The 16,889-nt window shown below is 37.3% G+C and overlaps 1 protein-coding gene across 1 annotated transcript in view; it reads left to right on the plus strand.

Moving 5' to 3' along the window:
* The window catches only part of ANO3 (anoctamin 3), a 215,475-nt gene that overhangs the window by 197,954 nt on the left and 632 nt on the right, over positions 1-16,889 (plus strand). Inside the window, exons 15-26 of the mRNA XM_072864857.1 lie at positions 2,491-2,573; positions 3,525-3,665; positions 4,031-4,195; positions 5,534-5,570; positions 7,566-7,677; positions 8,933-8,990; positions 10,485-10,582; positions 12,022-12,167; positions 12,274-12,426; positions 13,136-13,283; positions 15,135-15,215; positions 16,092-16,197. Coding sequence (XP_072720958.1) covers positions 2,491-2,573; positions 3,525-3,665; positions 4,031-4,195; positions 5,534-5,570; positions 7,566-7,677; positions 8,933-8,990; positions 10,485-10,582; positions 12,022-12,167; positions 12,274-12,426; positions 13,136-13,283; positions 15,135-15,215; positions 16,092-16,197 — 1,328 coding nt within the window. The remainder of the gene's footprint in view (positions 1-2,490; positions 2,574-3,524; positions 3,666-4,030; positions 4,196-5,533; positions 5,571-7,565; positions 7,678-8,932; positions 8,991-10,484; positions 10,583-12,021; positions 12,168-12,273; positions 12,427-13,135; positions 13,284-15,134; positions 15,216-16,091; positions 16,198-16,889) is intronic.

Genomic DNA, 16,889 nt, shown 5'->3' on the forward strand with positions numbered 1-16,889 from the left:
CCCATCAGCCTTGTGCTCCAGACCCTTCCCCAGCTTCGTTGCCCTTCTCTGGACACGCTCCAGCCCCTCAATGTCTCTCTTGGAGTGAGGGGCCCAAAACTGAACACAGTATTCGAGGTGCGGCCTCACCAGTGCCGAGTACAGGGGCACGATCACTTCCCTAGTCCTGCTGGCCACACTATTCCTGATACAAGCCAGGATGCTGTTGGCTTTCTTGGCCACCTGGGCACACTGCTGGCTTATATTGAGCCGGCTGTCGACCAGCACCCCCAGGTCCTTCTCTGCCAGGCAGCTTTCCAGCCGCTCTTCCCCAAGCCTGTAGCGTTGCATGGGGTTGTTGGGACCCAAGTGCAAGACCTTGCACTTGGCCTTGTTGAACCCCATACAATTGGCCTTGGCCCATGGATCCAGCCTGTGCAGGTCCCTCTGTAGAGCCTTCCTACCCTCAAGCAGATCAACACTCCCGCACAACGTGGTGTCATCTGCAGCCTTACTGAGGGTGCACTCGATCCCCTCATCCAGATCATTGATAAAGATATTAAACAAGACTGGCCCCAAAACTGAGCCCTGGGGAACACCACTTGTGACCGGCCGCCAACTGGAGTAAACTCTGTTTGGTCACATAAGAAAAGTATTGTTTGTTTTGTGTATAGCACGGGCTTATGTTGCTCCTGAGTCTTCACATGTCAGGAAGGGATTTCTCTTTGCTAGCTGGTGTCTTCTGTAACATTTCTGAGTCTCGTGCTGCACTGGCTGTGATAGCACTTCCAATGACAGTGAGAAAAGGTTGTTTCACCCTCGGATTACTCAAGTGCAAACCCCACTGCTGCTTAAATAGGAGAGCTGTGTGCTGTTCTTGATAGGAGCATCTGAAACTTAAATAAAATCTGTGGTGAAGACAAGATCCATGCTTGGAAGAATAAAAGAACGTACTACCTAGAAATAATATTCAGGGACAAGTTCCTTTCATTCAGCCATCTGTTATTTATGGGTAGTGGTATGGTGAACTCCTGCTAACTTCTAGTCATTGTGCTTTAATATAGTATATGGATAAATCATATATATATATATAAAGTTATGATAGCTATATATAATATATATAAACCCAGTAAGATGTTAAACATAATACAGAAATATAGAAAAAGGTAGGAATGTGAGACCATCCTATTCAGTTTGAGTTAGAAATCCTCCTGAGCAGTTGGCTTGCTGGAAGAAAGCAAATTTTCTCACTCCCTATTTGAAATGACTGTTTTCCAGGGAACAGTTGGACAATCCCACATTTTGTCAGGAATCCCACCAAAAAAAGAGGCAAACTACAGTGTTTGGGAAACTTGGATTTATTTATTGGTTGTAATTATTTTTGTAGGACCTACTGAAAACACTAAGTACATGGAGAATCTGATTATGATCTCACACATAGATTAGAAATAATTGTTTAAAGAAATATTTTAGTAGTAAAGCTACTCGAGTATAAAGCTGGTATAGCTGGGAAAGAAGTGAGGTTGTCTTGATTCAAACTAAATAAAATGAGATCATAATTTAGCTCTTTATTAAAAGATACCATTGTGCCTGCATATCCTTGTTTCTTCAAACAAAGATTTTAAACCATATATGTTTTGAATAAAGTTAAAAGCAAAATGATGATCTAAAAGGGATGGCAGTGTCTCATATTGACAGGCTGTCATGGTTTAGCCCCAGCTGGCAACTAAGCCCCACGCAGCCGCTCGCTCACTCCCCCCCGGTGGGATGGGGGAGAGAATTGGAAGAGCAAAAGTAAGAAAACTCGAGGGTTGAGATAAAGACAGTTTAATAGGGAAAGCAAAAGCCACGCGCGCAAGCAAAGCAAAGCAAGGTATTCATTCACCGCTTCCCATGGGCAGGCAGGTGTTCACCCATCTCCAGGAAAGCAGGGCTCCATCACGCGTAATGGTTACTTGGGAAGACAAACGCCAGCACTCCAAATGTCCCCCCCTTCCTTCTTCTTCCCCAGCTTTCTATACTGAGCATGATGCCATATGGTATGGAACAGCCCTTTGGTCAGTTTGGATCAACGATCCTGGCTGTGTCCCCTCCCAGCTTCTTGTGCACCTGGCAGAGCACGGGAAGCTGAAAAGTCCTTGACCAGTGCAGCAACAACTAAAACATCTCTGTATTATCAACACTGTTTTCAGCACAAATCCAAAACATAGCCCCATACCAGCCACTATAAAGGAAATTAACTCTATCTCAGCTGAAACCAGGACACAGGTGCCTATCTCTGTACAGATATAGCAGACAGCAAAAAAAATGATTCTTAGATAAACATTGTAAAATAGCGTCCCAATTTTAACAGTGATTATCCTCAAGTTACTTAGAGTTTTCAGATTCTATGGGAGAAACAGCCAGAAAGTGGCTAATGACAGTTGTCATGTTACGTATTGCTGATTTTCTTGAGATCTGCATGGCTTTTTTCTTTCTTTTCCATAATTAAAATGCAGTTGATTTCCACAGCTACGGTCTTTCTAGAGTTTTGGAAGAGACGGAGAGCTGTATTAACCTATGACTGGGACCTCATAGACTGGGAAGATGAAGAGGTAAGACTAAACAGAAGTAAACCTGTAAATCTTGCTATCAGCATGATTTAAGTGTAAATATCAATACATATTGTACACCAGTAATCCGAATTTGTCACTCAGATTATATTTGTGTTTATAACACTAGTTGCAGAATAAACAAGTATACTTGAGACTCTACAAGGATACTTTGCCTTCTGCAACTAGCATTATAATGCCAAATACAATTCTACATTTATTAAAAGTATCCTTTGAAAAATTGAGTGGTAATACTCCCCGTACAGAAGACAGGAGCTACTACTGATGTCAGCACAGATGCCTTTCAATTCTACGGTTTCTTGTACTGGAAATTCCTGGTCCTGCCTAAAAACGGGACCAAGACAAGCAGAGGGACAGAAACTAGATTTTATGTCCTTCTGAGAGGCATAACTTGTCTTTTAACATTCTGCTATCAGCATCAGCAATAATAAAATTATTTTATTACTTTACTTCATAAATCTCTAGTGAACATAGCTGTAATTTAACTATATTGGTGATTTAACTGCAGTCTAAGTCAATAGAGACTTTACTATTACTTGTTTTATAGCTTTCCATAGACGCGTAGATACAAGCTGGTGGCTTTTAATTAATAGTTTCATATCACAAAAAGCACCATCATAACTGGCATTAATTTATAGTTTTCTTATTAATTTCTGCAGAGAAACTAGTGTTTAAGTCAGTATTATGACCCACGATCCTTTTAATAGCCTCACATAATGGGGAAGGCTCTTACGGTTTCTGTTCTTTGTTGGTCTCTGGCACTGTTTCCAAGGATTTTCAAGAGAGCCAATTATTTGGATATTTGAGTTGGAGCATTATAAAAAAGAATTTGTATCAATATAAATCTCATACTTTATAGCACATATAAGTCTGATTTTTGATACCTCAGTGAAATAAGTAGTACCACAAATGGCATCTACCCTGTCATTCCAGGAAGAGCTGCGCCCCCAGTTTGAAGCGAAATATTCCCAAGTGGAAAGAGTAAATCCCATCACAGGAAAACCTGAACCTTTTCAGCCTTTCCCTGATAAGCTCAGTCGACTGATGGTGTCTGTCTCAGGAATATTCTTCATGGTAATGCTTAATAATACTGGAATTATTGTAGCCTTTAATCTTATTCTGATGTAAATAGTAACAGAAGTCACGAGTGCATTCATTAAGATCAGTGGATCTACATAATACAGGCAAAACTGATTGTCTCAGTCTCACTGCTTGTTTATGGATCTCTTTCTTTTAAAAGATGCAATATAGTTATATTGTAAAAGAACAGTAAAGAAATGTTTTAATTGATCAATCTAGTGTTTTCGTTCTCTCAAAGTCTGCTCACCAAAACAAATGACAATCTTTAAAACACTTGTTAATTTAATAATTCAGTGGAAACTATATCAAACACGATTTATTTTGTTCTGATGTCTCTATTCATAAATACTTACCTGTAGATTTCACTGGTCCTCACTGCAGTGTTTGCAGTTGTGGTGTATCGTCTGGTAGCCATGGAACAGTTTGCTTCTTTCAAGTGGTATTTCATCAAGAAGTATTGGCAGTTTGCAACATCTGGCACTGGAGTCTGTATCAATTTTATGATCATCATGTCACTCAATGTTGTAAGTCTTCTGTTCTTTTAAAGGAGGGATTAATTTAAAAGAGTAATTTTTACAAGGTTACTGAGTTTACTGTATATCAGATATAGACATGTTCTTGCTTATCCATATAGCAGTGCCTGAAGCTAGTATTTCAGGGGTTTTTCCTCTTCTAATACTATGTTTGCCAATGTTTTTCTCTAATGCCTACTTACTTTGTCACTACACATCTTTGCTTATGTCACCAAGTCACAGTGATACAGACTACTGCTTTCTACATTTGCGTTTTTGTTTTTTACATTACCTTTTACAATACATCTCTAAATGGAACTACATTATTTTCTTGGCTGAGAATTTTCTTTCTGTTTTTTTTAATTGATAACTTTGAATTCTTCCCTTTCTTATTTAAAATGCAGCTGTGATATCAGTGTTGCACAGTCCTAGAATCACTGTGATATGTGATTTCAGTTTAAGCTTTTCCTGTCATGTAACAGCACGGGTTTAATCATTTGCTGTGGTAGCACAATATACGTTGATATAAACTCTATTCCTTCAACTGCAATATTATTTATCATTTTTCTATTCCCATGCAGACACAAACGGGTAAAAAGGAATAATAGCACAGCAAACAATGGCTTTTAACTCTGTTAAGGAGATTGTGCGCTCACTGCAATAAGAAAGCATTCTTCAAAACAGACTGTCATTTAGTTATTTCTCTTATTATATATGATAATTCTAAGTCATAAAAAGTACATTCAAGTGAAGAAGCACACCAAAGCTATTGAAAATAACTTGCTATTAATAGTGAATACTCAAGGAAATATTTTTCAGAGTTTGTAACTACCTTGGGCTAAGTGTCATTTAAAATAAAGACTGGAGATTGTCAATATATAGACAGATAAGGAAGTTTTCAGTAGGAGGCTGGTATCCTCACCAGTATGCACATTCATGCAAAGGAAAATTGCATTTTGTAAAGTCTTTTGTCTACTTTTAGATCACATAGGTTTGTTCCTGAAGTTAGAGGGTAAGGATCTAACTGTTCATTAAGAGAACCGTTGATGTCTGAACATTTCTCTTGATCTATTGGCTCTTGATTTAACTTTATTGTATATTTAATGTATATACTTACATACATACTTTTACATGGATGAAGAGAATGGGACTAAAGTAGTTCAATGAAGTCTTTACAGGAAACTATACATCCACATGTAGCTATGACATTGTCCTCCCTTCTCTGTCCGGATACCTTGATGCTGTAGGGCAACAGAACACCTATGCTTTTGATGCTTGTTTTCATTCTGGATTTGACATCACAACAGACACGATGTGCTATACTTACACCATCTCTTATTTCTGTTTTAGGTGTATGAAAAGGTTGCCTATCTCCTGACAGACTTAGGTATGTAGGTCTTTACTAGTGGTATGGTTCTTGCTAGCTGTGGCATATACCTTTATATTTCCATAAAATAGGGGTTTGAAAACGTCATCTATGCATAGTACAATTCTGGTGTTTCCCTAAGCAAGTGGGAAATATCAGGGAAAGGAATGATATGATTATTTCACTAGGGAAATAATAGAAAAGAAAGGAATTTATTCTTCTACTTTTTTTTTATGTTTTATAGTATAAATTGAAAAAACTGTCATCTTATAATGGAACAAGAGTCAAAACATATTCTTTCTTAGAGTGCTAGAACAGGTTTTTTTCCATTTTTCCCAAATGCTTGGTTATTTTTTTTACAATTTTTTAATTTGGACTTTCATATGGAAAAAATGGTTTAAGAAAAAATTATATTGTCCAAGATAAAAATGTTAAGTCATAAATTTTAAAGTAGCTCTACTTCTGTCACATTAAAAATTTATACTGAAGCCTCCTGTTGTGATTCAGTCATAAAGGTAAAGCTTTCGAGCTTATAGAAAACAAGAAAGCATTTAAGATCTCATACTATGTGAATATGTTACCTTGTAGTGTTTCTTCTTACATGCTCTCTTTTAGCCCATGTCAAAACATGCAGTTGATCTTGTCATAGTTTAAAAGCAAGCTCGCTGCTTAAATGTAACAGCTCCCTCTTCTGGTTAAAGTATTGAAGAGCATGCATTAAACAAGATGCTCATAACTTTATAGTGTTTCAGATAACAGGCAGTTGAACAGGATAGAAAGATTCAGAATGTGTAGTCAATTTATTCAAATTATCAAAATATTTTAAAACATTTGTTCAGATCACACTGATTTATATTCCTAGTTAACTTTTTAAATATATTATAATGTTACAGACCAGGGAATGAGAAAGAAAATAATGATTTCATTTAAGTATACAAGCTGATTTTTCCCAAAATACATGAAAGAATTAAAAAAAAAAAAAAAAAGGCTTCTTGAATTAAGCATGATGGAGCATCAGGTATTTGAGCTAGGTAGCTCACTCCACTTCCTAAGGTGTTTTACATCAAAGAGAAGGATGACATCTTAAATTCTGGGAACAAGTGTCCAAAGTAATTAAGTAGTACAAATTTTAACTGAAAAAATCCTGGCAGTTTAGACTTCCAACTTATATATGTGCTTTAAAACTTTTATCATTGTACTATATTCCAAGTTTGATACATCCATCAAAGAAATTTGAAATTTTTACCAAAAAAAAATTAATTTTAATCATTATCACTGAGTTCTAATTCAGACATAAATAATGTTCTACAAACTGTAAGGAAAAACATCCAAGGCAGTGCAGACCCACACAGAATACTTGTAGCCCTACTACACATTTCTACATTTCTTTCCAAAAAAACCCAAAGAAGGACCGCCATCCTTTCCTTGTTGAATTAGAAACTGTTTAACACTTCACAAGCATTATGATAGGGAAGTCTTGAGGATGAAGTAGTGGTCTTACAGAAGTATTTAGAAGGCGAGATGCTTGAGTGAGAAACCAACTGGCTGTTGGTTGACTCTCTTCCCTCTGCTTTCCTTGACAGCCCCTGTCCATTGCTCTGCTCGTGCCAAGTGTTTTTGCTCTTTGTTTGGGGTTTTTTTGTTGTGTTGGGGTTTGATTTTTGTTTTTCTAATCAAGATGCCTGTGGCCTTAAAATTAAAGATTCACACTGAGTTCAGAACTTCCTCATGGAAATGGAACAGGTATCTGCCCATAGAGTTGTGACCTATTCTGTACCAAGGGGCTTTTATCTCTTGTCTCCACATGGAACCAACGTAGTCTGAGTTCAGGCAATGGTTTTGTGACCTGCAGACTGAACACTTCAAGAAAAAAATAATAATAATAATTGCAACCTGATGGGGTACCATGACTTGAAACCATCGCTTGTTTTGTTAGTGTTGATTGATCTGTGAGCAAAGTTAGGCATAACTCAATTTCATTTCTGTTTATATAATGTATATTGTATCTTTCCGCAGAGCACCCTAGAACAGAATCTGAATGGGAAAACAGCTTTGCCTTGAAAATGTTCCTCTTCCAGTTTGTCAACTTGAACAGCTCCATCTTTTACATTGCCTTTTTTCTGGGCAGGTAAGTTATCTTTGCTAACTGTTCTTAAAGGAAAACTTGCACAGAAGTTGTAATCCTTGCTAATTTTATAGGTTCGAAGAAAATATGCTGACAGTTCAAATTGTAAGATTTAGATGGCAATCAGTTTCTGAGGATAATTAATAACACTAAATTAATATTTTTAACCGTACATGAGGGTTGGACCCTTGAAATATTTACTCATGAAACTAGACAGTAAAAAGTCTACTTTTTAAGTGGGTCTATGTATGTGACTTTCCTACTAAATGAGAATTCAGAACCTTTGAAAATACAACCTCTTCCTAAATGTGGGTCTGTGTTTAGCCCTGTGCTAATAGGCTTTATTCATTTTTTTCTTGTTTATTCCCCTTTGGTTACATTTCCCAGGATCCATTTCTATAAATAGTAAATATTGTCTGGCAGGCCTATACAAGAGTAGGAGGCAGAAATTCTGGCTCCAGTTTTTGTGTGTATCTTTAGCTCAGAGCATGAGATGCTGGACAGGTCTAACCTTGCTTCATCTTCAGTTTCGTTATGATCACACTTACCATTCCTGCAGAACCCACAGAGAATTTCAGAGTACCTTCTATAAAATTGTATAATATAATTTCAGTTCAAGATTGTTTGGGGAAAAAAAAAAATACAACTCTATTAAAGACTGTTGGTAATATCTGCTTGTTACATCCAGTGATGCATTTGCCATACAGTTTCTAAACTTCTTTGTATCTTGCTATCTCCTGTGTCTAGTAGGACCAGGCATGGGTTTTTTTTCTCTCTCATCTATAACTTTCACTGAGGTCATTAAGAATTTTGCTTCCATTCATTACACAAGAATCCATCAGATCTGTAAAAAGCATTTAGTTATGATGGGTTTGGAAGTGATTTTATGCTTGTATGTCTGAGGGTGCAATCCAGTGCACACTTCACGCGGACCAGCAGATCCCTGTGCTGCAGTAAATTCCAATGTATTGCAATGGCTTATTTTCTTGGAAGTGGATTATAGAGTCTGAATATCTAACATCTAAAACCTCTGAAGCTAGGATTTTTGTTCTGGACATAATAAAAGCTTAGGATCGCTTGCAAAATGATGGTCCTTGTTTGCATTCTGAAACTTCCATATCCTACAGATACCAGATTTAAGCCTGTGTGATTTAATCTGTTTATATTTCATGAGTTTTCTCAGTGGATGTTGTGAAATAACTACTGATACAGGGTGTTCTTGGAATGTCCACTGAGAAACAGAAACCTTCTTTTCCAGATTTGCAGGCCGCCCGGGAAAGTACAACAAGCTTTTTAACAGATGGAGACTGGAAGAGGTAAGCAATTGTATTTTGTGTTCCTGTGAAATTTCCATAAGTAAAAAGGAAATGGCTGAAGGACATGAATTGTGTCCAGTTTGAAAGATTTATTATTCCATCTAAGTGCAGTAAAGAGTAAACTCTTATTTATAGCAAAGGATAGGAAACAGGAGGTGTGTTTTTCCTTCTGCATTCTCCGCTGTGCTGAGTGACTGCCCAAGATATGCAGTTTTTTCTGCCTCTTTCTTTGGGAGAAGGAAACAGTGATGGTCCCTTACCTCACAGGCACTACTAAGTCCTATACAACTGGAATCTCCTGGGCATGTGGATTTTTTGGATGGAGGACATAAATATAATGTCATTTGCTTTTTTCTCAGCTTCTTAAGTTTCTGCCAGCACAGGAAAGACATGGACCTGTTGGAGTGGGTCCAGAGGAGGGCCACAAAAATGATCAGAGGGATGGAACACCTCTCCTACAAGGACAGGCTGAGAGAGCTGGGGTTGTTCAGCCTGGAGCAGAGAAGGCTGCAGGGAGACCTTATAGCAGCCTTCCAGTACTTAAAGGGGGCCTATAGGAAAGACAGGGCCAGACTTTTTAGCAAGGCCTGTTGTGACAGGACAAGGAGCAACAGTTTTAAACTAAGGCAGGACAGATTTAGACTGGATTTAAGAAATTTTTTACAGCGACGGCGGTGAGGCACTGGCACAGGTTGCCCAGAGAGGTGGTAGATGCCCCATCCCTGGAAACATTCAAGGTCAGGCTGGACGGGGCTCTGAGCAACCTGATCGAGTTGAAGATGTCCCTGCTCATTGCAGGGGGGTTGGACTAGATGTCCTTTAAAGGTCCCTTCCAACCCAAACTATTCTATGATCCTATGATTTAAAAGAAGAAAAATAGTATTCTCAAAATTTAGCTTAAAAATGTGTTAGAATTGCACCTCCCTGGATATCGCTAGCATGCTGAAGTTATCTCCTATCTCTGAAAAACAGGGTTCTTCTGTTGAACCTTGGTAGCCACAGAGTAAAATACCATAACTTTGTAGTCCATGGTCAGAAAAAAGTTTCTGTAATTACTAAACATTTTAATATGGCAATTTATATAGTTAAGGTACCGGTACCAGAGATTCAGCTACTAAGTCTCTGTTCGGACTTAGGTTATTACAAATAAAACATTGCTCCATTCTTTTGAAATGAATGTGTATGTATTGGTCTAAGAGAAATAGACTATATCATTTATCATACATCTAGCACACATACCCTTAGCTTAGGTAATACGATCTAGTTCTCCAAGAAATATTTCTAAAGGTTGTTCAACTGTGTTAATATTTCTGTGTCTGTGTAACAAGTCTGTGTTAATATTTCTGTTATTAATATTTCTTTTAATATTTCTGTAGCTGGAGGTTAGGGTTTTTCACCGAACATATTTGAATATTTTTCATTCACCCTCTGAACAAATAAAAATGAAAGGAATCCTCTGATTTTAGCTATTGATCTTTTTCCATTTCATTTCAGTGTCATCCTAGTGGCTGCTTAATAGATCTGTGTTTGCAAATGGGAGTTATTATGGTTTTAAAACAAATGTGGAACAACTTCATGGAACTAGGCTATCCGTAAGTTCAGATGTTAAAATTTGTTTTACAAATAGTGATTACATATTAGTATGATTCAGTGTACGAATATTTTTGTGTTTGGAGAATGTGTTCACTTTTTGCATCTCACATACTGTAACTTTATTCCCAAGGAAAGCATTAACTGCTGCTCTAAGATAAAGCTTCTCAGGGTATGTTAACCATCTAAATTGTTTATTGTGATTTCGTTTTCCGTAATACAAACAGAGCTGTTCAGCTGCTGAGGAGAGTAATGGGCTAAGAGTCTTACAGTTCTCTTGAAACTGGAAGAATATGTTTTCAGTAAAAGGACGCCCATCAAATATTAACTTAATCAAAGTCTCAACCTTGAAAATATGTCAGAAAGGGTTATGCTCACAATGTGCAATCATTCTGCAAATGAGGGGCAGTGCACTGTATTGTTGCGAGACGTGGATTTCTGAAAAGAAGAAACCTACTTGAAGTATCAGGCTTCCTGTCTTCTCAGCCCAGCAGCATCTTAACTCTGTCTAGAATTTATTTTAGAACATGCTTATATTCCTTTATGGAAAGCAGTGTTTTGTTTTGACAAAACCATTGTTTGCAACTGAGGCAACACTTGTTTGCTCTTTCAGTAACAAGAGAGATCAAGAGCTAAACACTAAATTAGCTTGAGAAAAAATAGCAGCCTGTTAATAAAAATACTTATAAGAAAATTATTTCCTATCTTCAGTCTCTTTTCAGTAATAACTAGAATCAAACAATAGTCTTTAATTGCCACCCGTGTCAGTACTGGATAATATTTTTCATTAGTAGAACACTTTAATTTGTGAGACTATTACCTACTTAATATTTATAACTACTTTGTGAAAAGACCTCTGCACAGCTTTATGAAAAAGTCTTAAATATTTGCAGCTTCAGCAACACCTTTTTAGACACTTTTTCCTGCTTCAAGAAAAAAATACTCTGTAGAGCATCTAGATCTTTTTTTATTCAAAAATAGTAGATGTATTCTTCTATTCAATATATTCTAGTATCATAGAGTTCTTACTGAGCTCCACTTATTTGGTTTGTCTTTTACAGGATTAAAAATAAAACATTATTTACTTTTTTAATGCTCTCGCTATGCATGGGGTTTTTTCCTGTTCTTTTTTAATTCAGGCATGCAGGTAAATCCTACAAAAAAAGTCTATGCAGGTAAATTCCATATTCTGAAAAGCTTATTTGCACAATGCCTAACCTGCTACATTAAAGACATAATTAAAATCGTAATGCAGAATTTTGAGAACTTTTGGAAGTTCTTTGAATTGTATCTTATATGATATTGTGAATATTGCCAGAAAATACCTGAGTAAACGTTCAGGTGCTATTCAAAATAGGCCTGCCTACTTCAAAACGATACCAGCAAGTTTTGTGAATTACTGAGCAAGTGCAGTCAATAATGCTCTGTTTATCTAATAAAGTTTATTACAGAATTGGTGGTCACGACGCAAAATGAAGAGAGGAGGGCAATTAATGGAGCATAAAATTTCTCTACCTCAGTGGGAAAAAGATTGGAATCTGCAGCCTATGAATCTCCATGGTTTAATGGACGAATATTTAGAGATGGGTGAGCAAATTTAGGGAGGTGTCAGTTTTCTTAAGAAACTGGAACTATGTTGCACGTTAAAAGATCTTTTGGATTTCCATTTCTAACCATAGAAACATCTGTCTAGTTTTACAGTTTGGCTTTACCACCATCTTCGTTGCTGCCTTCCCACTGGCACCTCTCCTGGCATTGCTTAACAATATCATAGAAATAAGGTTAGATGCCTACAAGTTTGTCACTCAGTGGCGAAGACCTATGCCTGCAAGAGCAACAGATATAGGTGAGGGAACCTAATGACTGTCACTGTCAGGTACCATCTCTTTGTGTTTCCTTCTTTAATGCAGCTTAACCCTTGAAATATTTCATGCGTCGAGTGAAATTAATGTAGCCTACGAATGTAGGTTACATTTACGAGTTTAAAATGAATGTAACCTACAGATCTCAATGACAACTCTCCTGTTAAGCAACCAAAGGATACTCAGGTGCTTAGCTAAGAGGACTCCTCAAATTTGCTTTCCATTTCCAATAAGGGATCATAATAGTTGGAATTTTGAAAACAGGCTAAATAATGTTTTAAGCTTCTGATTTGTGGAACTCTAGGTCTCAAATGCTGTCCAAAATCAATTATTTAGAAATTAAATATAAGGACTAAATTCACTTTTGGTTTAAAACTGAATTAAATAAAGATAAGAAATCTCTTTCCAAAATCTTCTATTTGGCCTTTATAACCACAGATTATGGTTATACCTTTGTTGGTTGGACTTGATGACCTTAAAGGTCTTTTCCAACCTAGACGATTCTATGATTCTATGACATGGCTTTATCTTGACTAGCTTTTCTGACTGAATCATTCTTTCTCAATAAGAAAGGAAAACGGTATGACTAACAATGACTTTAATGCCACTAGCATGACTTTAAAATGACTTAACGTCTGACTTAATATGACTGTAAAAAACTAATGACTTTGTTGTCATTTCTCTTGTTTCTAGGTATCTGGTATGGGATTCTGGAAGGCATTGGAGTCCTGGCTGTCATCACCAATGCCTTTGTTATTGCCATTACTTCCGATTACATTCCACGTTTTGTCTACGCATACAAATATGGTCCCTGTACAGATCAAGGGTACAGACAAGAAAAGTAATTAAGATATTCTTTATATATACATGTATATTTCAGCGGAAGCACACTTTTGCTGCTGTATTTCTGTGTTAACATACTTAACATATATCAGTAACGTTTTACCTTTTACATCTGTGCAAAACTTCACAGATGTTAAGTGCAAGTAACTAGGCCATTCCAGAGAGTTTGCAAACTAACTCCACAGTTATCTAAGTGGAAAATCATCATCTTCCCTTCTGAATGCAAACAACAAAGTTCAGTATACATCGTAGCAGCTTTCAGGCTTTCTCTAGGTAAGCTTTTCTTCTCTGCAATAGCTCTGGACTGCCTTCTGCCACTACACTCCCACACACGTATATATGCTCCCGAACGCTCTTTTATCCTAAGCTTCATTCACCCTCAAACTTCCTTGCCTGTTTCTCTTCAGAAATGGTTGCAGCCAAGCTCCAGCAAGGTTGGCCTTGCTAACTCCATATATAGTGTATCTTAGCTTCAGGCAAGGTATCTCGCCTATCTTTGCACCACCGGGCCAGTTTCCTGCGCTTCTCTCTGGACACTTACCAGTGTCTCTGAACTGTGGGTCCACCGTGCTCCGTCTGCATTTCCCACTGTCTATCATGACCTTTTACATGAGCTGAACAGATCACAGTACTCATGGGCATCCTCTCTTTCATTTGGAGATCCATGCCCTACAGGTGTCTTTGGGGGGTGGTTTTGGAGGGGTTTTTTTGGTTTTTCTTTTTAATATGGGAATCAGGGTTACCTCGAGAAAAGGAAGCATCACTTTGCTAATACTGTAGCACATCTCACAAGCACAACTTAACCTTCTTATTGCACAGGCGGAAGGATAAGAGGGAAAGCATCAAGGCTTGTACAGCAAGCCAGTACCACTGCATTCACAGACTGTGCCTCAGCTCAAACTGTAGGGGTCTGTCCTTCCTTCCCTCGTTGCTCCATCCCTAATGATTCAAAGCAGAGATTACTCTTCCTGTGCTGTCACAGGAAGAGAGAATTTAAGAGCAAAAAGAATGAGGCAGGATAGCATGAAAAGAGACAATAGCAGAAAAATGTTAGTGCTTAATGTGCAGTATTCATTTAATAGAGAAGTATGTAATTCTATTTCTTCTTTTGCCACTAGTGATTTGAGGTGTCACAGCAAACCTGAAGGTTCAGGAGGTATAATAGGATCCCTGATGCATCTCTTTTTAAATGTTCTTTGCCTTTCAGAAGGCCCTTTGTTAAATTACAGGACAGATTTCCAAGAAGATGGGATGTCTTACGTGTCTGTGGTTTTCCAGGACCAGACAAAAATTTCACTCCTACAGTCATAATTCAATGTATTTATGTGATTTCTGTCATTAATACTAATAAATTTTTGCCCTTAAGATGGCTGTTTGGTATATATGCACTGTTCATTTTACTGTTGGTGAAAATTCTTCTTTGATTCAACTCATAAAACCTGTCAGGTTTTGGTATAAGCTGCATGATTGGTGGCAGATTCTGCAAGGGTGTTAAATTATTCTCCTCTCTGCCTCTCTAGCCATCTTTCTAAGTTCAGTAATTTTAGGAGACAGTGAAGAGCACTGTAGCAACAATTTTTGGTTTATATCTGCTGGTAGATAAGAAACAAAACCATGAAAAGTCCTGAAAATAGATTTTTAAACAGTGTTATCCCTGAAACAGATGTTATTTGTTTCTTTACAATAAAACTTTGCTTCTCTGCTTAACATTTTTAAATTGCTTTTGTCCTGATAAGCAAATAAAATAGTATGCTCACAATATGTGATAGCAGAATATGTTTATGTGCAGTATCTATGCTATATAATCACTTTATGAAGAAAGTCCTGACCGTGTGTTTTTTCCTTTCAGGTGCTTAAAAGGATATGTCAACAGCAGTTTATCAGTATTTGATTTGAGTGAACTTGGCATGGGATACTCAGGATATTGCCGGTGTGTTTCGATGTTCTCCCTTCTTGTAATACAGGCATAGACATTAATACAGACATTAAATAGAAAGCCAGTGCTTAAATTACTGGCAGGATAGTTTCTTTTTTGCCTGTAAAAGCATTGGAGTTCAAGTTTGTTCAACGTGGAAGTCTTGGGTGCAAACACTGCGTGGTAGGATGCAATACTAACACACTGGAAACCTGTGTTCTGAGTTTTTCCAGGACTCTTGCAAGCCATATCTTTCATGCCTCTATGAATTATTTCATTTTGAAGTTACCCCAGCTGCCAAGAAGGGTAAAAATTCTCATTTCAGTTTTGTTAAGCATTCTGAGGTCTATTAAGTAAAATACACAATTAAAATTTTTGTTGTGGCTCTAACCCAGGTCAAGATCCCAAACAGTTATGCAAGATGAATACAAGAAATTCAGCACAAAAATTAAATACGACATTGCATGAGTGCACTCCTTCTGGTTTCAGATTTAGTTTTACAGTGAGAGTTAGCTTGAATTGACTAAAAAGTTACAGAATCATGTTACATTTATGCAAACTTTGTCTGGAGAATCTCAAATGCTTACAAGCAAAGACAAGAACCAATTTAGAGTAAACACACTTGAACTTAACACTCCAAGAGGTCAGCTTTGTAACAACAAAAGAAATTGCTCTGTATTTTTGGAAGCAAAAAGTGCCATCTTATAAGCAGCCCTATTTAATTGCCTGTATTGTGGATTATTCATCTCCTTTTCTGTTTAATTCCTCTGAAGTATGCTTTCACTTCAGTTTCTCTCCTTTTCGCCAGATCTGGGATAAACTAGAGAGCTCTTCACCGTGTTCAGGTTTTTGAGCACAGGCTAACTTACTGGGCTTTCCCTTGCTTTGCAGGTATAGAGATTACAGAGCCCCACCATGGAGTTCAACTCCATATGAATTCACTTTGCAGTTCTGGCATGTCCTGGCAGCGCGGCTGGCCTTCATCATAGTATTTGAGGTTAGTCATGGAAAGGAACAATTCCCTTCTACCTCTTTAAAGTCTGAGTTGATTTTTTTACAGTAGTCCCATAAATACATTGTCAGTATCATCAAGTGCTTGTTCATTACAGTCAAGAGAGAGAAAAAAAAATCACCCTCCCCAAACTGTTGTCAATCAGCTGCTTCAAAATGAATTGACGGAGCATGCACAGATTTTAAAGTCCCTCCAAAATCGTATTTCCTTAACAGTCATCTTATACATCATGTTGGTTCCCAACCAGATCTTTCATGTTTTATTGAAAAAGAAGAAATTCAACTTATGTGTACCTTAAGCACAGTTATTACAAGTTAAAATCTGTGTCAGGAAAATGATACATGATTCTAGCCTAATATAAAAATAGAAATGTGTGTTCTGACTTTGAAGAATGTATTACATACTGTCCAGGAATCTGGCTACTTACTTCAATTACAAGCTCTTAAAAAAGCCTGCTAGGTAGAGTTTGCTATTGTTATTCAAACTAGCATATCCTGCAGTCACATCTTCATTTAGGTCACTAGCTATACCCTTAGTTTTACTTTTCAGAAGACTTCAGCATTTTCACATTTCTGATAGGCTGCTGATTTACTCCCATATGTGTGTGTGTGTGTGTATATTAAAAAAACCAAAGGAGTTGCTTTTCAGTCATGAATTGAACCTCAGTTCCAGTTTTG

The sequence above is a fragment of the Ciconia boyciana genome, chromosome 6 (assembly GCF_034638445.1).
Source record: "Ciconia boyciana chromosome 6, ASM3463844v1, whole genome shotgun sequence".
Taxonomy (NCBI): domain Eukaryota; kingdom Metazoa; phylum Chordata; class Aves; order Ciconiiformes; family Ciconiidae; genus Ciconia; species Ciconia boyciana.